This window comes from Oncorhynchus keta, chromosome 1 (genome assembly GCF_023373465.1).
Source record: "Oncorhynchus keta strain PuntledgeMale-10-30-2019 chromosome 1, Oket_V2, whole genome shotgun sequence".
NCBI classification, from domain to species: domain Eukaryota; kingdom Metazoa; phylum Chordata; class Actinopteri; order Salmoniformes; family Salmonidae; genus Oncorhynchus; species Oncorhynchus keta.
In genome coordinates this window covers 91,098,543-91,120,465 of record NC_068421.1, presented here as the reverse complement: position 1 = coordinate 91,120,465, position 21,923 = coordinate 91,098,543, and the positions used below count along the sequence as shown (strand labels likewise).

The 21,923-nt window shown below is 45.2% G+C and overlaps 1 protein-coding gene across 1 annotated transcript in view; it reads left to right on the top strand.

The window, feature by feature from the left end:
- LOC118377063 (insulin receptor-like) overlaps nucleotides 1-21,923 on the top strand; it is a 101,392-nt gene that overhangs the window by 59,485 nt on the left and 19,984 nt on the right. Inside the window, exons 12-15 of the mRNA XM_052524580.1 lie at nucleotides 4,120-4,276; nucleotides 4,533-4,629; nucleotides 4,797-4,864; nucleotides 5,293-5,522. Coding sequence (XP_052380540.1) covers nucleotides 4,120-4,276; nucleotides 4,533-4,629; nucleotides 4,797-4,864; nucleotides 5,293-5,522 — 552 coding nt within the window. The remainder of the gene's footprint in view (nucleotides 1-4,119; nucleotides 4,277-4,532; nucleotides 4,630-4,796; nucleotides 4,865-5,292; nucleotides 5,523-21,923) is intronic.

The window sequence follows — 21,923 nt, the reverse complement described above, 5'->3', positions numbered from 1 at the left end:
AGAATCAACTACAGGAGGATAGGTGACCCTGAGGTCAGGACCAATACTAGAATCAACTACAGGAGGATAGATAGGTGACCCTGTGGTCAGTACCAATACTAGAATCAACTACAGGAGGATAGATAGGTGACCCTGAGGTCAGTACCAATACTAGAATCAACTACAGGAGGATAGATAGGTGACCCTGAGGTCAGGACCAATACTAGAATCAACTACAGGAGGATAGATAGGTGACCCTGAGGTCAGGACCAATACTAGAATCAACTACAGGAGGATAGATAGGTGACCCTGTGGTCAGGACCAATATTAGAATCAACTACAGGAGGATAGGTGACCCTGAGGTCAGTACCAATACTAGAATCAACTACAGGAGGATAGATAGGTGACCCTGAGGTCAGGACCAATACTAGAATCAACTACAGGAGGATAGATAGGTGACCCTGAGGTCAGGACCAATACTAGAATCAACTACAGGAGGATAGATAGGTGACCCTGAGGTCAGGACCAATACTAGAATCAACTACAGGAGGATAGATAGGTGACCCTGAGGTCAGGACCAATACTAGAATCAACTACAGGAGGATAGATAGGTGACCCTGTGGTCAGGACCAATACTAGAATCAACTACAGGAGGATAGATAGGTGACCCTGAGGTCAGGACCAATACTAGACTCAGCTACAGGAGGATAGATAGGTGACCCTGTGGTCAGGACCAATATTAGAATCAACTACAGGAGGATAGGTGACCCTGAGGTCAGTACCAATACTAGAATCAACTACAGGAGGATAGATAGGTGACCCTGAGGTCAGTACCAATACTAGAATCAACTACAGGAGGATAGATAGGTGACCCTGAGGTCAGGACCAATATTAGAATCAACTACAGGAGGATAGATGGGTGACCCTGAGGTCAGTACCAATACTAGAATCAACTACAGGAGGATAGATAGGTGACCCTGAGGTCAGGACCAATACTAGAATCAACTACAGGAGGATAGATAGGTGACCCTGAGGTCAGGACCAATATTAGAATCAACTACAGGAGGATAGATAGTTGACCCTGAGGTCAGTACCAATACTAGGATCAACTACAGGAGGATAGATAGGTGACCCTGAGGTCAGGACCAATATTAGAATCAACTACAGGAGGATAGATAGTTGACCCTGAGGTCAGTACCAATACTAGAATCAACTACAGGAGGATAGATAGGTGACCCTGTGGTCAGGACCAATACTAGAATCAACTACAGGAGGATAGGTGACCCTGAGGTCAGGACCAATATTAGAATCAACTACAGGAGGATAGATAGGTGACCCTGAGGTCAGTACCAATACTAGAATCAACTACAGGAGGATAGATAGGTGACCCTGAGGTCTGGACCAATACTAGAATCAACTACAGGAGGATAGATAGGTGACCCTGAGGTCAGGACCAATACTAGAATCAACTACAGGAGGATAGGTGACCCTGAGGTCAGGACCAATACTATAATCAAATACTGGAGGATAGATAGGTGACCCTGAGGTCTGGACCAATACTAGACTCAGCTACAGGAGGATAGATAGGTGACCCTGAGGTCTGGACCAATACTAGAATATTATTATATTATTATATATTAAATACTGGAGGATAGATAGGTGACCCTGTGGTCAGGAGTAATACTAGAATCAACTACAGGAGGATAGATAGGTGACCCTGAGGTCAGGACCAATACTAGAATCAACTACAGGAGGATAGGTGACCCTGAGGTCAGTACCAATACTAGAATCAACTACAGGAGGATAGATAGGTGACCCTGAGGTCAGGACCAATACTAGAATCAACTACAGGAGGATAGATAGGTGACCCTGAGGTCAGTACCAATACTAGAATCAACTACAGGAGGATAGATAGGTGACCCTGAGGTCAGTACCAATACTAGAATCAACTACAGGAGGATAGATAGGTGACCCTGAGGTCAGGACCAATATTAGAATCAACTACAGGAGGATAGATAGGTGACCCTGAGGTCAGTACCAATACTAGAATCAACTACAGGAGGATAGATAGGTGACCCTGTGGTCAGGACCAATACTAGAATCAACTACAGGAGGATAGGTGACCCTGAGGTCAGGACCAATATTAGAATCAACTACAGGAGGATAGATAGGTGACCCTGAGGTCAGTACCAATACTAGAATCAACTACAGGAGGATAGATAGGTGACCCTGAGGTCTGGACCAATACTAGAATCAACTACAGGAGGATAGATAGGTGACCCTGAGGTCAGGACCAATACTAGAATCAACTACAGGAGGATAGGTGACCCTGAGGTCAGGACCAATACTATAATCAAATACTGGAGGATAGATAGGTGACCCTGAGGTCTGGACCAATACTAGACTCAGCTACAGGAGGATAGATAGGTGACCCTGAGGTCTGGACCAATACTAGAATATTATTATATTATTATATATTAAATACTGGAGGATAGATAGGTGACCCTGTGGTCAGGAGTAATACTAGAATCAACTACAGGAGGATAGATAGGTGACCCTGAGGTCAGGACCAATACTAGAATCAACTACAGGAGGATAGGTGACCCTGAGGTCAGTACCAATACTAGAATCAACTACAGGAGGATAGATAGGTGACCCTGAGGTCTGGACCAATACTAGAATCAACTACAGGAGGATAGATGGGTGACCCTGAGGTCAGGACCAATATTAGAATCAACTACAGGAGGATAGATAGGTGACCCTGAGGTCAGGACCAATACTAGAATCAACTACAGGAGGATAGATAGGTGACCCTGAGGTCAGGACCAATATTAGAATCAACTACAGGAGGATAGATAGGTGACCCTGAGGTCAGGACCAATACTAGAATCAACTACAGGAGGATAGATAGGTGACCCTGTGGTCAGGACCAATACTAGAATCAACTACAGGAGGATAGGTGACCCTGAGGTCAGGACCAATATTAGAATCAACTACAGGAGGATAGATAGGTGACCCTGAGGTCAGTACCAATACTAGAATCAACTACAGGAGGATAGATAGGTGACCCTGAGGTCAGTACCAATACTAGAATCAACTACAGGAGGATAGATAGGTGACCCTGAGGTCTGGACCAATACTAGAATCAACTACAGGAGGATAGGTGACCCTGAGGTCAGGACCAATACTATAATCAAATACTGGAGGATAGATAGGTGACCCTGAGGTCTGGACCAATACTAGACTCAGCTACAGGAGGATAGATAGGTGACCCTGAGGTCAGTACCAATACTAGAATCAAATACTGGAGGATAGATAGGTGACCCTGTGGTCAGGAGTAATACTAGAATCAAATAACTGTTTCTATCAATCCATTTCCCCCTTGCTCTTTCTTGTTTTGGATGTTTGTTGACTTGAGTTGACGGAGTAGTCATTTGTAGGTGTTTGGCTAGGAAAGGGCAGTGACTGGGGTTATTTGGGGGACTATTATTTGGGCCAGGATTAGTTTATTAGGTGCATACCTGGTTGCTACAGTCTGAATTTGATACTGGCTAGTTGTTTCTCAAACATATTGTCAGGGCTCATAATCATGGTATTGTGCATTATGCTGAAAAACAGCCACAGCAATTATGAAAGAAAATCTATGACTTGTCTATAGTTCTGATTGTCACCCCCTGTAGTGTGTGTGTGTGTGGTTTGCTGTGGTGAATGTGTGGACTCATCACTCATTGGTATTCACTACTGCGCTGTCTTACCCAGGGAGCCTGTAGTAGATCTGTTACCATGGCGATTGAAACAGGAACCGCACCCCCTCCCCTCGTGTAAACAAATAGATGTCTCAGTAACCAAGGAATTAAGAGCTTTGATTCCTCTGCAATGACAATGCTTTGCACTTTTTACTGACACAGTCAGTGGCTTAAAGAAATCTGGACAAATATTTAATTGTGAAAGGTAATCACATATGCTTCTTATTTTGTTGTTGTATGTAAGATAATATATTGACTAGATTGAGTGTTAGTATGCTAGATTGAAAGCTTTGATTCACAGACTTTGTTGTTACGGCCAGCGACGCCTCGTCTATTATAAACCCTGATACTCACAGTCACACCCTCTATAACCGAGTATTTATCTGTGTTCCAGGAGCTGCATCACTGCGTGTCCAGGAAGACCTACGCCCAGATCGGAGGCTGCAGGCTTCGTGTGGTGCATCCTGGGAACTACACTGTGAAGATCCGTGCCACCTCGCTGGCAGGAAATGGCTCCTGGACTAAACCCACCTATTTCTTCATGCCCGACAGTAAGTCCTGCCCACCTGGGCCAATGTACTTACTTTGTCTGAAATTATATATATATTTTTTTGCGATATATTTATTGCACTTTTTTATTTTTTTCACACGCGTCAGAAAAACATGACAATAAAAGAACATCACCCCCCCCCCCACACACATACACAAAACAACAGGCTCTGGGGGAGCGCAGCATACTCTGGACACATTTAAACAGATCATGTTGCCATGACCGTGACTGACCAATGGCTGCTGTGTTTGTTGCAGAGGACATTGTTTCACTGAACATTATCATTGGCCCAGTCATCTGCTTCATCCTGCTTCTCTTCGTGGGAGGCGGAGTCTTCATGGTCTATAAGAAAAAGTAAGACTTGATTGATTTAGATTTTCTTTTTTTTTTTGGTATCATTTTATTTATTTTTGCCTTTTTATTTTTACCAGGCAGGTAATTATTTACGATGATGGCTTGGCAAGACAAATAAACAAATATGCAAGGATATCTTTGACTCTAATTTTGACTGTGTGTATCAGACAAATTGAGGGACCCACTGGACCTTTGATCGCCTCGTCCAACCCGGAGTACCTGAGCGCTAGCGACGGTAAGGACAACCACGAACCCCACCTCAAACCGTTCCAGCGGGGTTTGTTTTCCTGTGAGGTGGTGTATGTGCTATAAAACAAACAGACAGTGTAATACATCAAGTACATTAGGTATAAAGTACATTAGGTATAAAGTACATTAGGTATAAAGTACATTAGGTATAAAGTACATTAGGTATAAAGTACATTAGGTATAAAGTACATTAGGTATAAAGTACATTAGGTATAAAGTACATTAGGTATAAAGTACATTAGGTATTAAGTACATTAGGTATTAAGTACATTAGGTATTAAGTACATTAGGTATTAAGTACATTAGGTATTAAGTACATTAGGTATTAAGTACATTAGGTATTAAGTACATTAGGTATTAAGTACGTTAAGTAGTGAACTAATAGGAGAACTTTGTTCCCTTTGTGTGGTGTAGTATACATACCGGATGACTGGGAGGTGGCGAGGGAACAGATCAACATACTCAAGGAGCTGGGTCAGGGTTCGTTTGGCATGGTCTACGAGGGCGTCGCCAAGGACATCGTGAAGGGCGAGCCGGACACGCGTGTGGCAGTGAAGACGGTCAACGAGTCGGCCAGTCTGAGAGAGAGGATAGAGTTCCTCAACGAGGCCTCCGTCATGAAGGCCTTCAGCTGCCACCACGTGGTAAGAAACCTTTTCATTCACTTTCATTATTAACTATTATATAATATATTACTGTCAGAATATGTACTGCACATGACACGACGCTCCTCACCTCCGCTTGGTCAACAAAACAATGACAGGGGCGGACGTTGGTGCTGTTTCCCCTATTGTGGAGTCCATCTTTAAATTGATTTGATTTTCTCAAGTTATTATGGAGAGAAATTTATATATATATTTGAATGTTCTTAACTCTCCCTGTTCTCTGTAGTGGAGTGACTAATTATCTCTGTCTGTAGTGTAGTGACCAACTCTCCCTGTTCTCTCTGTCTGTAGTGTAGTGACCAACTCTCCCTGTTCTCTCTGTCTGTAGTGTAGTGACCAACTCTCCCTGTTCTCTCTGTCTGTAGTGTAGTGACCAACTCTCTCTGTTCTCTCTGTCTGTAGTGTAGTGACCAAATCTCCCTGTTCTCTCTGTCTGTAGTGTAGTGACCAACTCTCCCTGTTCTCTCTGTCTGTAGTGTAGTGACCAACTCTCTCTGTTCTCTCTGTCTGTAGTGTAGTGACTAAATCTCCCTGTTCTCTCTGTCTGTTGTGTAGTGACTAAATCTCCCTGTTCTCTCTGTCTGTTGTGTAGTGACTAAATCTCCTGTTCTCTCTGTCTGTAGTGTAGTGACCAACTCTCTCTGTTCTCTCTGTCTGTAGTGTAGTGACCAACTCTCCCTGTTCTCTCTGTCTGTAGTGTAGTGACTAAATCTCCCTGTTCTCTCTGTCTGTAGTGTAGTGACCAACTCTCCCTGTTCTCTCTGTCTGTAGTGTAGTGACTAATTCTCCCTGTTCTCTCTGTCTGTTGTGTAGTGACTAAATCTCCCTGTTCTCTCTGTCTGTAGTGTAGTGACCAACTCTCCCTGTTCTCTCTGTCTGTAGTGTAGTGACCAACTCTCTCTGTTCTCTCTGTCTGTAGTGTAGTGACCAACTCTCTCTGTTCTCTCTGTCTGTAGTGTAGTGACCAACTCTCCCTGTTCTCTCTGTCTGTAGTGTAGTGACCAACTCTCCCTGTTCTCTCTGTCTGTTGTGTAGTGACCAACTCTCCCTGTTCTCTCTGTCTGTAGTGTAGTGACCAACTCTCTCTGTTCTCTCTGTCTGTAGTGTAGTGACCAACTCTCTCTGTTCTCTCTGTCTGTAGTGTAGTGACCAACTCTCTCTGTTCTCTCTGTCTGTAGTGTAGTGACCAACTCTCCCTGTTCTCTCTGTCTGTAGTGTAGTGACCAACTCTCCCTGTTCTCTCTGTCTGTAGTGTAGTGACCAACTCTCCCTGTTCTCTCTGTCTGTTGTGTAGTGACCAACTCTCTCTGTTCTCTCTGTCTGTAGTGTAGTGACCAACTCTCCCTGTTCTCTCTGTCTGTAGTGTAGTGACCAACTCTCCCTGTTCTCTCTGTCTGTAGTGTAGTGACCAACTCTCTCTGTTCTCTCTGTCTGTTGTGTAGTGACCAACTCTCTCTGTTCTCTCTGTCTGTAGTGTAGTGACCAACTCTCTCTGTTCTCTCTGTCTGTAGTGTAGTGACCAACTCTCCCTGTTCTCTCTGTCTGTAGTGTAGTGACCAACTCTCCCTGTTCTCTCTGTCTGTAGTGTAGTGACCAACTCTCCCTGTTCTCTCTGTCTGTAGTGTAGTGACCAACTCTCTCTGTTCTCTCTGTCTGTTGTGTAGTGACCAACTCTCTCTGTTCTCTCTGTCTGTAGTGTAGTGACCAACTCTCCCTGTTCTCTCTGTCTGTAGTGTAGTGACCAACTCTCTCTGTTCTCTCTGTCTGTAGTGTAGTGACTAATTCTCCCTGTTCTCTCTGTTTGTAGTGTAGTGACCAACTCTCCCTGTTCTCTCTGTCTGTAGTGTAGTGACCAACTCTCCCTGTTCTCTCTGTCTGTTGTGTAGTGACTAAATCTCCCTGTTCTCTCTGTCTGTAGTGTAGTGACCAACTCTCTCTGTTCTCTCTGTCTGTAGTGTAGTGACTAAATCTCCCTGTTCTCTCTGTCTGTAGTGTAGTGACCAACTCTCTCTGTTCTCTCTGTCTGTTGTGTAGTGACCAACTCTCTCTGTTCTCTCTGTCTGTAGTGTAGTGACCAACTCTCCCTGTTCTCTCTGTCTGTAGTGTAGTGACCAACTCTCCCTGTTCTCTCTGTCTGTAGTGTAGTGACCAACTCTCCCTGTTCTCTCTGTCTGTAGTGTAGTGACCAACTCTCCCTGTTCTCTCTGTCTGTAGTGTAGTGACCAACTCTCCCTGTTCTCTCTGTCTGTAGTGTAGTGACCAACTCTCCCTGTTCTCTCTGTCTGTAGTGTAGTGACTAAATCTCCCTGTTCTCTCTGTCTGTAGTGTAGTGACCAACTCTCCCTGTTCTCTCTGTCTGTAGTGTAGTGACCAACTCTCCCTGTTCTCTCTGTCTGTAGTGTAGTGACTAAATCTCCCTGTTCTCTCTGTCTGTAGTGTAGTGACCAACTCTCCCTGTTCTCTCTGTCTGTAGTGTAGTGACTAAATCTCCCTGTTCTCTCTGTCTGTAGTGTAGTGACCAACTCTCCCTGTTCTCTCTGTCTGTAGTGTAGTGACCAACTCTCCCTGTTCTCTCTGTCTGTAGTGTAGTGACCAACTCTCCCTGTTCTCTCTGTCTGTAGTGTAGTGACCAACTCTCCCTGTTCTCTCTGTCTGTAGTGTAGTGACTAAATCTCCCTGTTCTCTCTGTCTGTAGTGTAGTGACCAACTCTCCCTGTTCTCTCTGTCTGTAGTGTAGTGACTAAATCTCCCTGTTCTCTCTGTCTGTAGTGTAGTGACCAACTCTCCCTGTTCTCTCTGTCTGTTGTGTAGTGACCAACTCTCTCTGTTCTCTCTGTCTGTAGTGTAGTGACTAAATCTCCCTGTTCTCTCTGTCTGTAGTGTAGTGACCAACTCTCCCTGTTCTCTCTGTCTGTAGTGTAGTGACCAACTCTCCCTGTTCTCTCTGTCTGTAGTGTAGTGACCAACTCTCCCTGTTCTCTCTGTCTGTAGTGTAGTGACTAAATCTCCCTGTTCTCTCTGTCTGTAGTGTAGTGACCAACTCTCCCTGTTCTCTCTGTCTGTAGTGTAGTGACCAACTCTCCCTGTTCTCTCTGTCTGTAGTGTAGTGACTAAATCTCTCTGTTCTCTCTGTCTGTAGTGTAGTGACCAACTCTCTCTGTTCTCTCTGTCTGTAGTGTAGTGACTAAATCTCCCTGTTCTCTCTGTCTGTAGTGTAGTGACCAACTCTCCCTGTTCTCTCTGTCTGTAGTGTAGTGACCAACTCTCCCTGTTCTCTCTGTCTGTAGTGTAGTGACCAACTCTCCCTGTTCTCTCTGTCTGTAGTGTAGTGACCAACTCTCCCTGTTCTCTCTGTCTGTAGTGTAGTGACTAAATCTCCCTGTTCTCTCTGTCTGTAGTGTAGTGACCAACTCTCTCTGTTCTCTCTGTCTGTAGTGTAGTGACTAAATCTCCCTGTTCTCTCTGTCTGTTGTGTAGTGACCAACTCTCCCTGTTCTCTCTGTCTGTAGTGTAGTGACTAAATCTCCCTGTTCTCTCTGTCTGTTGTGTAGTGACCAACTCTCCCTGTTCTCTCTGTCTGTAGTGTAGTGACTAAATCTCCCTGTTCTCTCTGTCTGTAGTGTAGTGACTAAATCTCCCTGTTCTCTCTGTCTGTAGTGTAGTGACCAACTCTCCCTGTTCTCTCTGTCTGTAGTGTAGTGACCAACTCTCCCTGTTCTCTCTGTCTGTAGTGTAGTGACCAACTCTCTCTGTTCTCTCTGTCTGTAGTGTAGTGACCAACTCTCCCTGTTCTCTCTGTCTGTTGTGTAGTGACTAAATCTCCCTGTTCTCTCTGTCTGTAGTGTAGTGACCAACTCTCTCTGTTCTCTCTGTCTGTAGTGTAGTGACCAACTCTCTCTGTTCTCTCTGTCTGTAGTGTAGTGACCAACTCTCTCTGTTCTCTCTGTCTGTAGTGTAGTGACCAACTCTCCCTGTTCTCTCTGTCTGTAGTGTAGTGACCAACTCTCCCTGTTCTCTCTGTCTGTAGTGTAGTGACCAACTCTCTCTGTTCTCTCTGTCTGTAGTGTAGTGACCAACTCTCCCTGTTCTCTCTGTCTGTAGTGTAGTGACCAACTCTCCCTGTTCTCTCTGTCTGTAGTGTAGTGACCAACTCTCTCTGTTCTCTCTGTCTGTAGTGTAGTGACCAACTCTCTCTGTTCTCTCTGTCTGTAGTGTAGTGACCAACTCTCCCTGTTCTCTCTGTCTGTAGTGTAGTGACCAACTCTCTCTGTTCTCTCTGTCTGTAGTGTAGTGACTAACTCTCCCTGTTCTCTCTGTCTGTAGTGTAGTGACCAACTCTCCCTGTTCTCTCTGTCTGTAGTGTAGTGACCAACTCTCCCTGTTCTCTCTGTCTGTAGTGTAGTGACCAACTCTCCCTGTTCTCTCTGTCTGTAGTGTAGTGACTAAATCTCCCTGTTCTCTCTGTCTGTTGTGTAGTGACCAACTCTCCCTGTTCTCTCTGTCTGTAGTGTAGTGACCAACTCTCTCTGTTCTCTCTGTCTGTAGTGTAGTGACTAAATCTCCCTGTTCTCTCTGTCTGTAGTGTAGTGACCAACTCTCCCTGTTCTCTCTGTCTGTAGTGTAGTGACCAACTCTCTCTGTTCTCTCTGTCTGTAGTGTAGTGACTAAATCTCCCTGTTCTCTCTGTCTGTAGTGTAGTGACCAACTCTCTCTGTTCTCTCTGTCTGTAGTGTAGTGACCAACTCTCCCTGTTCTCTCTGTCTGTAGTGTAGTGACCAACTCTCTCTGTTCTCTCTGTCTGTAGTGTAGTGACCAACTCTCTCTGTTCTCTCTGTCTGTAGTGTAGTGACCAACTCTCTCTGTTCTCTCTGTCTGTAGTGTAGTGACCAACTCTCTCTGTTCTCTCTGTCTGTAGTGTAGTGACCAACTCTCCCTGTTCTCTCTGTCTGTAGTGTAGTGACCAACTCTCCCTGTTCTCTCTGTCTGTAGTGTAGTGACCAACTCTCTCTGTTCTCTCTGTCTGTAGTGTAGTGACCAACTCTCCCTGTTCTCTCTGTCTGTAGTGTAGTGACTAAATCTCCCTGTTCTCTCTCTGTCTGTAGTGTAGTGACCAACTCTCCCTGTTCTCTCTGTCTGTAGTGTAGTGACTAAATCTCCCTGTTCTCTCTGTCTGTAGTGTAGTGACCAACTCTCCCTGTTCTCTCTGTCTGTTGTGTAGTGACCAACTCTCCCTGTTCTCTCTGTCTGTAGTGTAGTGACCAACTCTCTCTGTTCTCTCTGTCTGTTGTGTAGTGACCAACTCTCCCTGTTCTCTCTGTCTGTTGTGTAGTGACTAAATCTCCCTGTTCTCTCTGTCTGTAGTGTAGTGACTAAATCTCCCTGTTCTCTCTGTCTGTAGTGTAGTGACCAACTCTCCCTGTTCTCTCTGTCTGTTGTGTAGTGACTAAATCTCCCTGTTCTCTCTGTCTGTAGTGTAGTGACTAAATCTCCCTGTTCTCTCTGTCTGTAGTGTAGTGACCAACTCTCCCTGTTCTCTCTGTCTGTAGTGTAGTGACTAAATCTCCCTGTTCTCTCTGTCTGTAGTGTAGTGACCAACTCTCCCTGTTCTCTCTGTCTGTAGTGTAGTGACCAACTCTCCCTGTTCTCTCTGTCTGTAGTGTAGTGACCAACTCTCCCTGTTCTCTCTGTCTGTAGTGTAGTGACTAAATCTCCCTGTTCTCTCTGTCTGTAGTGTAGTGACCAACTCTCCCTGTTCTCTCTGTCTGTAGTGTAGTGACCAACTCTCCCTGTTCTCTCTGTCTGTAGTGTAGTGACTAAATCTCCCTGTTCTCTCTGTCTGTAGTGTAGTGACCAACTCTCCCTGTTCTCTCTGTCTGTAGTGTAGTGACCAACTCTCCCTGTTCTCTCTGTCTGTAGTGTAGTGACCAACTCTCCCTGTTCTCTCTGTCTGTAGTGTAGTGACCAACTCTCCCTGTTCTCTCTGTCTGTAGTGTAGTGACCAACTCTCCCTGTTCTCTCTGTCTGTAGTGTAGTGACCAACTCTCCCTGTTCTCTCTGTCTGTAGTGTAGTGACTAAATCTCCCTGTTCTCTCTGTCTGTAGTGTAGTGACTAAATCTCCCTGTTCTCTCTGTCTGTAGTGTAGTGACCAACTCTCCCTGTTCTCTCTGTCTGTAGTGTAGTGACCAACTCTCCCTGTTCTCTCTGTCTGTAGTGTAGTGACTAAATCTCCCTGTTCTCTCTGTCTGTAGTGTAGTGACCAACTCTCCCTGTTCTCTCTGTCTGTAGTGTAGTGACTAAATCTCCCTGTTCTCTCTGTCTGTAGTGTAGTGACCAACTCTCCCTGTTCTCTCTGTCTGTAGTGTAGTGACCAACTCTCCCTGTTCTCTCTGTCTGTAGTGTAGTGACCAACTGTCCCTGTTCTCTCTGTCTGTAGTGTAGTGACCAACTCTCTCTGTTCTCTCTGTCTGTTGTGTAGTGACTAAATCTCCCTGTTCTCTCTGTCTGTAGTGTAGTGACCAACTCTCCCTGTTCTCTCTGTCTGTTGTGTAGTGACCAACTCTCCCTGTTCTCTCTGTCTGTAGTGTAGTGACCAACTCTCCCTGTTCTCTCTGTCTGTAGTGTAGTGACTAAATCTCCCTGTTCTCTCTGTCTGTAGTGTAGTGACTAAATCTCCCTGTTCTCTCTGTCTGTAGTGTAGTGACTAAATCTCCCTGTTCTCTCTGTCTGTAGTGTAGTGACCAACTCTCTCTGTTCTCTCTGTCTGTAGTGTAGTGACTAAATCTCCCTGTTCTCTCTGTCTGTAGTGTAGTGACCAACTCTCTCTGTTCTCTCTGTCTGTAGTGTAGTGACCAACTCTCTCTGTTCTCTCTGTCTGTAGTGTAGTGACCAACTCTCCCTGTTCTCTCTGTCTGTAGTGTAGTGACCAACTCTCCCTGTTCTCTCTGTCTGTAGTGTAGTGACTAAATCTCCCTGTTCTCTCTGTCTGTAGTGTAGTGACTAAATCTCCCTGTTCTCTCTGTCTGTAGTGTAGTGACCAACTCTCCCTGTTCTCTCTGTCTGTAGTGTAGTGACTAAATCTCCCTGTTCTCTCTGTCTGTAGTGTAGTGACTAAATCTCCCTGTTCTCTCTGTCTGTAGTGTAGTGACTAAATCTCCCTGTTCTCTCTGTCTGTAGTGTAGTGACTAAATCTCCCTGTTCTCTCTGTCTGTAGTGTAGTGACTAAATCTCCTGTTCTCTCTGTCTGTAGTGTAGTGACTAAATCTCCCTGTTCTCTCTGTCTGTAGTGTAGTGACTAAATCTCCCTGTTCTCTCTGTCTGTAGTGTAGTGACTAAATCTCCCTGTTCTCTCTGTCTGTAGTGTAGTGACTAAATCTCCCTGTTCTCTCTGTCTGTAGTGTAGTGACTAAATCTCCCTGTTCTCTCTGTCTGTAGTGTAGTGACTAAATCTCCCTGTTCTCTCTGTCTGTAGTGTAGTGACTAAATCTCCCTGTTCTCTCTGTCTGTAGTGTAGTGACCAACTCTCCCTGTTCTCTCTGTCTGTAGTGTAGTGACTAAATCTCCCTGTTCTCTCTGTCTGTAGTGTAGTGACTAAATCTCCCTGTTCTCTCTGTCTGTAGTGTAGTGACTAAATCTCCCTGTTCTCTCTGTCTGTAGTGTAGTGACTAAATCTCCCTGTTCTCTCTGTCTGTAGTGTAGTGACTAAATCTCCCTGTTCTCTCTGTCTGTAGTGTAGTGACTAAATCTCCCTGTTCTCTCTGTCTGTAGTGTAGTGACTAAATCTCCCTGTTCTCTCTGTCTGTAGTGTAGTGACTAAATCTCCCTGTTCTCTCTGTCTGTAGTGTAGTGACCAACTCTCCCTGTTCTCTCTGTCTGTAGTGTAGTGACTAAATCTCCCTGTTCTCTCTGTCTGTAGTGTAGTGACTAAATCTCCCTGTTCTCTCTGTCTGTAGTGTAGTGACTAAATCTCCCTGTTCTCTCTGTCTGTAGTGTAGTGACTAAATCTCCCTGTTCTCTCTGTCTGTAGTGTAGTGACTAAATCTCCCTGTTCTCTCTGTCTGTAGTGTAGTGACTAAATCTCCCTGTTCTCTCTGTCTGTAGTGTAGTGACTAAATCTCCCTGTTCTCTCTGTCTGTAGTGTAGTGACTAAATCTCCCTGTTCTCTCTGTCTGTAGTGTAGTGACTAAATCTCCCTGTTCTCTCTGTCTGTAGTGTAGTGACCAACTCTCCCTGTTCTCTCTGTCTGTAGTGTAGTGACTAAATCTCCCTGTTCTCTCTGTCTGTAGTGTAGTGACTAATTCTCTCTGTCTGTAGTGTAGTGACTAAATCTCCCTGTTCTCTCTGTCTGTAGTGTAGTGACTAAATCTCCCTGTTCTCTCTGTCTGTAGTGTAGTGACTAATTCTCTCTGTCTGTAGTGTAGTGACTAAATCTCCCTGTTCTCTCTGTCTGTAGTGTAGTGACTAAATCTCCTGTTCTCTCTGTCTGTAGTGTAGTGACTAAATCTCCCTGTTCTCTCTGTCTGTAGTGTAGTGACCAACTCTCCCTGTTCTCTCTGTCTGTAGTGTAGTGACTAAATCTCCCTGTTCTCTCTGTCTGTAGTGTAGTGACTAATTCTCTCTGTCTGTAGTGTAGTGACTAAATCTCCCTGTTCTCTCTGTCTGTAGTGTAGTGACTAAATCTCCCTGTTCTCTCTGTCTGTAGTGTAGTGACTAATTCTCTCTGTCTGTAGTGTAGTGACTAAATCTCCCTGTTCTCTCTGTCTGTAGTGTAGTGACTAAATCTCCCTGTTCTCTCTGTCTGTAGTGTAGTGACTAAATCTCCCTGTTCTCTCTGTCTGTAGTGTAGTGACCAACTCTCCCTGTTCTCTCTGTCTGTAGTGTAGTGACCAAATCTCCCTGTTCTCTCTGTCTGTAGTGTAGTGACCAACTCTCCCTGTTCTCTCTGTCTGTAGTGTAGTGACCAACTCTCCCTGTTCTCTCTGTCTGTAGTGTAGTGACTAAATCTCCCTGTTCTCTCTGTCTGTAGTGTAGTGACCAACTCTCCCTGTTCTCTCTGTCTGTAGTGTAGTGACTAAATCTCCCTGTTCTCTCTGTCTGTAGTGTAGTGACCAACTCTCCCTGTTCTCTCTGTCTGTAGTGTAGTGACCAACTCTCCCTGTTCTCTCTGTCTGTAGTGTAGTGACCAACTCTCCCTGTTCTCTCTGTCTGTAGTGTAGTGACCAACTCTCCCTGTTCTCTCTGTCTGTAGTGTAGTGACCAACTCTCCCTGTTCTCTCTGTCTGTAGTGTAGTGACCAACTCTCTCTGTTCTCTCTGTCTGTAGTGTAGTGACCAAATCTCCCTGTTCTCTCTGTCTGTAGTGTAGTGACCAACTCTCCCTGTTCTCTCTGTCTGTAGTGTAGTGACCAACTCTCCCTGTTCTCTCTGTCTGTAGTGTAGTGACCAACTCTCCCTGTTCTCTCTGTCTGTAGTGTAGTGACTAAATCTCCCTGTTCTCTCTGTCTGTAGTGTAGTGACCAACTCTCCCTGTTCTCTCTGTCTGTAGTGTAGTGACCAACTCTCCCTGTTCTCTCTGTCTGTAGTGTAGTGACCAACTCTCCCTGTTCTCTCTGTCTGTAGTGTAGTGACTAAATCTCCCTGTTCTCTCTGTCTGTAGTGTAGTGACCAACTCTCCCTGTTCTCTCTGTCTGTAGTGTAGTGACCAACTCTCCCTGTTCTCTCTGTCTGTAGTGTAGTGACTAAATCTCCCTGTTCTCTCTGTCTGTAGTGTAGTGACCAACTCTCCCTGTTCTCTCTGTCTGTAGTGTAGTGACTAAATCTCCCTGTTCTCTCTGTCTGTAGTGTAGTGACCAACTCTCCCTGTTCTCTCTGTCTGTAGTGTAGTGACCAACTCTCCCTGTTCTCTCTGTCTGTAGTGTAGTGACCAACTCTCCCTGTTCTCTCTGTCTGTAGTGTAGTGACTAAATCTCCCTGTTCTCTCTGTCTGTAGTGTAGTGACTAAATCTCCCTGTTCTCTCTGTCTGTAGTGTAGTGACCAACTCTCCCTGTTCTCTCTGTCTGTAGTGTAGTGACCAACTCTCCCTGTTCTCTCTGTCTGTAGTGTAGTGACTAAATCTCCCTGTTCTCTCTGTCTGTAGTGTAGTGACTAAATCTCCCTGTTCTCTCTGTCTGTAGTGTAGTGACCAACTCTCCCTGTTCTCTCTGTCTGTAGTGTAGTGACTAAATCTCCCTGTTCTCTCTGTCTGTAGTGTAGTGACTAAATCTCCCTGTTCTCTCTGTCTGTAGTGTAGTGACTAAATCTCCCTGTTCTCTCTGTCTGTAGTGTAGTGACTAAATCTCCCTGTTCTCTCTGTCTGTAGTGTAGTGACTAAATCTCCCTGTTCTCTCTGTCTGTAGTGTAGTGACTAAATCTCCCTGTTCTCTCTGTCTGTAGTGTAGTGACTAAATCTCCCTGTTCTCTCTGTCTGTAGTGTAGTGACTAAATCTCCCTGTTCTCTCTGTCTGTAGTGTAGTGACTAAATCTCCCTGTTCTCTCTGTCTGTAGTGTAGTGACCAACTCTCCCTGTTCTCTCTGTCTGTAGTGTAGTGACTAAATCTCCCTGTTCTCTCTGTCTGTAGTGTAGTGACTAAATCTCCCTGTTCTCTCTGTCTGTAGTGTAGTGACTAAATCTCCTGTTCTCTCTGTCTGTAGTGTAGTGACTAAATCTCCCTGTTCTCTCTGTCTGTAGTGTAGTGACTAAATCTCCCTGTTCTCTCTGTCTGTAGTGTAGTGACTAAATCTCCCTGTTCTCTCTGTCTGTAGTGTAGTGACTAAATCTCCCTGTTCTCTCTGTCTGTAGTGTAGTGACTAAATCTCCCTGTTCTCTCTGTCTGTAGTGTAGTGACTAAATCTCCCTGTTCTCTCTGTCTGTAGTGTAGTGACTAAATCTCCCTGTTCTCTCTGTCTGTAGTGTAGTGACTAAATCTCCCTGTTTCTCTGTCTGTAGTGTAGTGACTAAATCTCCCTGTTCTCTCTGTCTGTAGTGTAGTGACTAAATCTCCCTGTTCTCTCTGTCTGTAGTGTAGTGACTAAATCTCCCTGTTCTCTCTGTCTGTAGTGTAGTGACTAAATCTCCCTGTTCTCTCTGTCTGTAGTGTAGTGACTAAATCTCCCTGTTCTCTCTGTCTGTAGTGTAGTGACTAAATCTCCCTGTTCTCTCTGTCTGTAGTGTAGTGACTAAATCTCCTGTTCTCTCTGTCTGTAGTGTAGTGACCAACTCTCCCTGTTCTCTCTGTCTGTAGTGTAGTGACTAAATCTCCCTGTTCTCTCTGTCTGTAGTGTAGTGACTAATTCTCTCTGTCTGTAGTGTAGTGACTAAATCTCCCTGTTCTCTCTGTCTGTAGTGTAGTGACTAAATCTCCCTGTTCTCTCTGTCTGTAGTGTAGTGACTAAATCTCCCTGTTCTCTCTGTCTGTAGTGTAGTGACCAACTCTCCCTGTTCTCTCTGTCTGTAGTGTAGTGACTAAATCTCCCTGTTCTCTCTGTCTGTAGTGTAGTGACCAACTCTCCCTGTTCTCTCTGTCTGTAGTGTAGTGACCAACTCTCTCTGTTCTCTCTGTCTGTAGTGTAGTGACCAACTCTCCCTGTTCTCTCTGTCTGTAGTGTAGTGACCAACTCTCCCTGTTCTCTCTGTCTGTAGTGTAGTGACTAAATCTCCCTGTTCTCTCTGTCTGTAGTGTAGTGACCAACTCTCTCTGTTCTCTCTGTCTGTAGTGTAGTGACCAACTCTCCCTGTTCTCTCTGTCTGTAGTGTAGTGACCAACTCTCCCTGTTCTCTCTGTCTGTAGTGTAGTGACCAACTCTCCCTGTTCTCTCTGTCTGTAGTGTAGTGACTAAATCTCCCTGTTCTCTCTGTCTGTAGTGTAGTGACCAACTCTCCCTGTTCTCTCTGTCTGTAGTGTAGTGACTAAATCTCCCTGTTCTCTCTGTCTGTTGTGTAGTGACCAACTCTCCCTGTTCTCTCTGTCTGTAGTGTAGTGACTAAATCTCCCTGTTCTCTCTGTCTGTTGTGTAGTGACCAACTCTCCCTGTTCTCTCTGTCTGTAGTGTAGTGACCAACTCTCCCTGTTCTCTCTGTCTGTAGTGTAGTGACCAACTCTCCCTGTTCTCTCTGTCTGTTGTGTAGTGACCAACTCTCCCTGTTCTCTCTGTCTGTTGTGTAGTGACTAAATCTCCCTGTTCTCTCTGTCTGTAGTGTAGTGACCAACTCTCTCTGTTCTCTCTGTCTGTAGTGTAGTGACCAACTCTCCCTGTTCTCTCTGTCTGTTGTGTAGTGACTAAATCTCCCTGTTCTCTCTGTCTGTAGTGTAGTGACCAACTCTCTCTGTTCTCTCTGTCTGTAGTGTAGTGACCAACTCTCTCTGTTCTCTCTGTCTGTAGTGTAGTGACCAACTCTCTCTGTTCTCTCTGTCTGTAGTGTAGTGACCAACTCTCTCTGTTCTCTCTGTCTGTAGTGTAGTGACCAACTCTCTCTGTTCTCTCTGTCTGTAGTGTAGTGACCAACTCTCTCTGTTCTCTCTGTCTGTAGTGTAGTGACCAACTCTCCCTGTTCTCTCTGTCTGTAGTGTAGTGACCAACTCTCTCTGTTCTCTCTGTCTGTAGTGTAGTGACCAACTCTCCCTGTTCTCTCTGTCTGTAGTGTAGTGACCAACTCTCTCTGTTCTCTCTGTCTGTAGTGTAGTGACCAACTCTCCCTGTTCTCTCTGTCTGTAGTGTAGTGACCAACTCTCCCTGTTCTCTCTGTCTGTAGTGTAGTGACCAACTCTCCCTGTTCTCTCTGTCTGTAGTGTAGTGACCAACTCTCTCTGTTCTCTCTGTCTGTAGTGTAGTGACTAAATCTCCCTGTTCTCTCTGTCTGTAGTGTAGTGACCAACTCTCCCTGTTCTCTCTGTCTGTAGTGTAGTGACCAACTCTCCCTGTTCTCTCTGTCTGTAGTGTAGTGACCAACTCTCTCTGTTCTCTCTGTCTGTAGTGTAGTGACCAACTCTCCCTGTTCTCTCTGTCTGTAGTGTAGTGACCAACTCTCTCTGTTCTCTCTGTCTGTAGTGTAGTGACCAACTCTCTCTGTTCTCTCTGTCTGTAGTGTAGTGACCAACTCTCTCTGTTCTCTCTGTCTGTAGTGTAGTGACCAACTCTCTCTGTTCTCTCTGTCTGTAGTGTAGTGACCAACTCTCTCTGTTCTCTCTGTCTGTAGTGTAGTGACCAACTCTCCCTGTTCTCTCTGTCTGTAGTGTAGTGACCAACTCTCCCTGTTCTCTCTGTCTGTAGTGTAGTGACCAACTCTCCCTGTTCTCTCTGTCTGTAGTGTAGTGACCAACTCTCTCTGTTCTCTCTGTCTGTTGTGTAGTGACCAACTCTCCCTGTTCTCTCTGTCTGTTGTGTAGTGACTAAATCTCCCTGTTCTCTCTGTCTGTAGTGTAGTGACTAAATCTCCCTGTTCTCTCTGTCTGTAGTGTAGTGACCAACTCTCCCTGTTCTCTCTGTCTGTTGTGTAGTGACTAAATCTCCCTGTTCTCTCTGTCTGTAGTGTAGTGACTAAATCTCCCTGTTCTCTCTGTCTGTAGTGTAGTGACCAACTCTCCCTGTTCTCTCTGTCTGTAGTGTAGTGACTAAATCTCCCTGTTCTCTCTGTCTGTAGTGTAGTGACCAACTCTCCCTGTTCTCTCTGTCTGTAGTGTAGTGACCAAATCTCTCTGTTCTCTCTGTCTGTAGTGTAGTGACCAACTCTCCCTGTTCTCTCTGTCTGTAGTGTAGTGACTAAATCTCCCTGTTCTCTCTGTCTGTAGTGTAGTGACCAACTCTCCCTGTTCTCTCTGTCTGTAGTGTAGTGACCAACTCTCCCTGTTCTCTCTGTCTGTAGTGTAGTGACCAAATCTCCCTGTTCTCTCTGTCTGTAGTGTAGTGACCAACTCTCCCTGTTCTCTCTGTCTGTAGTGTAGTGACCAACTCTCCCTGTTCTCTCTGTCTGTAGTGTAGTGACCAACTCTCCCTGTTCTCTCTGTCTGTTGTGTAGTGACCAACTCTCCCTGTTCTCTCTGTCTGTAGTGTAGTGACCAACTCTCCCTGTTCTCTCTGTCTGTAGTGTAGTGACCAACTCTCCCTGTTCTCTCTGTCTGTAGTGTAGTGACCAACTCTCCCTGTTCTCTCTGTCTGTAGTGTAGTGACCAACTCTCCCTGTTCTCTCTGTCTGTAGTGTAGTGACCAACTCTCCCTGTTCTCTCTGTCTGTAGTGTAGTGACCAACTCTCCCTGTTCTCTCTGTCTGTAGTGTAGTGACCAACTCTCCCTGTTCTCTCTGTCTGTAGTGTAGTGACCAACTCTCCCTGTTCTCTCTGTCTGTAGTGTAGTGACCAACTCTCCCTGTTCTCTCTGTCTGTTGTGTAGTGACCAAATCTCCCTGTTCTCTCTGTCTGTAGTGTAGTGACCAACTCTCCCTGTTCTCCCTGTCTGTAGTGTAGTGACCAACTCTCCCTGTTCTCTCTGTCTGTAGTGTAGTGACCAACTCTCCCTGTTCTCTCTGTCTGTAGTGTAGTGACCAACTCTCCCTGTTCTCTCTGTCTGTTGTGTAGTGACTAAATCTCCCTGTTCTCTCTGTCTGTAGTGTAGTGACCAACTCTCCCTGTTCTCTCTGTCTGTAGTGTAGTGACTAAATCTCCCTGTTCTCTCTGTCTGTAGTGTAGTGACCAACTCTCCCTGTTCTCTCTGTCTGTAGTGTAGTGACTAAATCTCCCTGTTCTCTCTGTCTGTAGTGTAGTGACCAACTCTCCCTGTTCTCTCTGTCTGTAGTGTAGTGACTAAATCTCCCTGTTCTCTCTGTCTGTAGTGTAGTGACTAAATCTCCCTGTTCTCTCTGTCTGTAGTGTAGTGACCAACTCTCCCTGTTCTCTCTGTCTGTAGTGTAGTGACTAAATCTCCCTGTTCTCTCTGTCTGTAGTGTAGTGACTAAATCTCCCTGTTCTCTCTGTCTGTAGTGTAGTGACTAAATCTCCCTGTTCTCTCTGTCTGTAGTGTAGTGACTAAATCTCCCTGTTCTCTCTGTCTGTAGTGTAGTGACTAAATCTCCCTGTTCTCTCTGTCTGTAGTGTAGTGACTAAATCTCCCTGTTCTCTCTGTCTGTAGTGTAGTGACTAAATCTCCCTGTTCTCTCTGTCTGTAGTGTAGTGACTAAATCTCCCTGTTCTCTCTGTCTGTAGTGTAGTGACTAAATCTCCCTGTTCTCTCTGTCTGTAGTGTAGTGACTAAATCTCCCTGTTCTCTCTGTCTGTAGTGTAGTGACTAAATCTCCCTGTTCTCTCTGTCTGTAGTGTAGTGACTAAATCTCCCTGTTCTCTCTGTCTGTAGTGTAGTGACCAACTCTCCCTGTTCTCTCTGTCTGTAGTGTAGTGACTAAATCTCCCTGTTCTCTCTGTCTGTAGTGTAGTGACTAAATCTCCCTGTTCTCTCTGTCTGTAGTGTAGTGACTAAATCTCCCTGTTCTCTCTGTCTGTAGTGTAGTGACTAAATCTCCCTGTTCTCTCTGTCTGTAGTGTAGTGACTAAATCTCCCTGTTCTCTCTGTCTGTAGTGTAGTGACTAAATCTCCCTGTTCTCTCTGTCTGTAGTGTAGTGACTAAATCTCCCTGTTCTCTCTGTCTGTAGTGTAGTGACTAAATCTCCCTGTTCTCTCTGTCTGTAGTGTAGTGACCAACTCTCCCTGTTCTCTCTGTCTGTAGTGTAGTGACTAAATCTCCCTGTTCTCTCTGTCTGTAGTGTAGTGACTAAATCTCCCTGTTCTCTCTGTCTGTAGTGTAGTGACTAAATCTCCCTGTTCTCTCTGTCTGTAGTGTAGTGACTAAATCTCCCTGTTCTCTCTGTCTGTAGTGTAGTGACTAAATCTCCCTGTTCTCTCTGTCTGTAGTGTAGTGACTAAATCTCCCTGTTCTCTCTGTCTGTAGTGTAGTGACTAAATCTCCCTGTTCTCTCTGTCTGTAGTGTAGTGACTAAATCTCCCTGTTCTCTCTGTCTGTAGTGTAGTGACCAACTCTCCCTGTTCTCTCTGTCTGTAGTGTAGTGACTAAATCTCCCTGTTCTCTCTGTCTGTAGTGTAGTGACTAATTCTCTCTGTCTGTAGTGTAGTGACTAAATCTCCTGTTCTCTCTGTCTGTAGTGTAGTGACTAAATCTCCCTGTTCTCTCTGTCTGTAGTGTAGTGACTAAATCTCCCTGTTCTCTCTGTCTGTAGTGTAGTGACCAACTCTCCCTGTTCTCTCTGTCTGTAGTGTAGTGACTAAATCTCCCTGTTCTCTCTGTCTGTAGTGTAGTGACCAACTCTCCCTGTTCTCTCTGTCTGTTGTGTAGTGACCAACTCT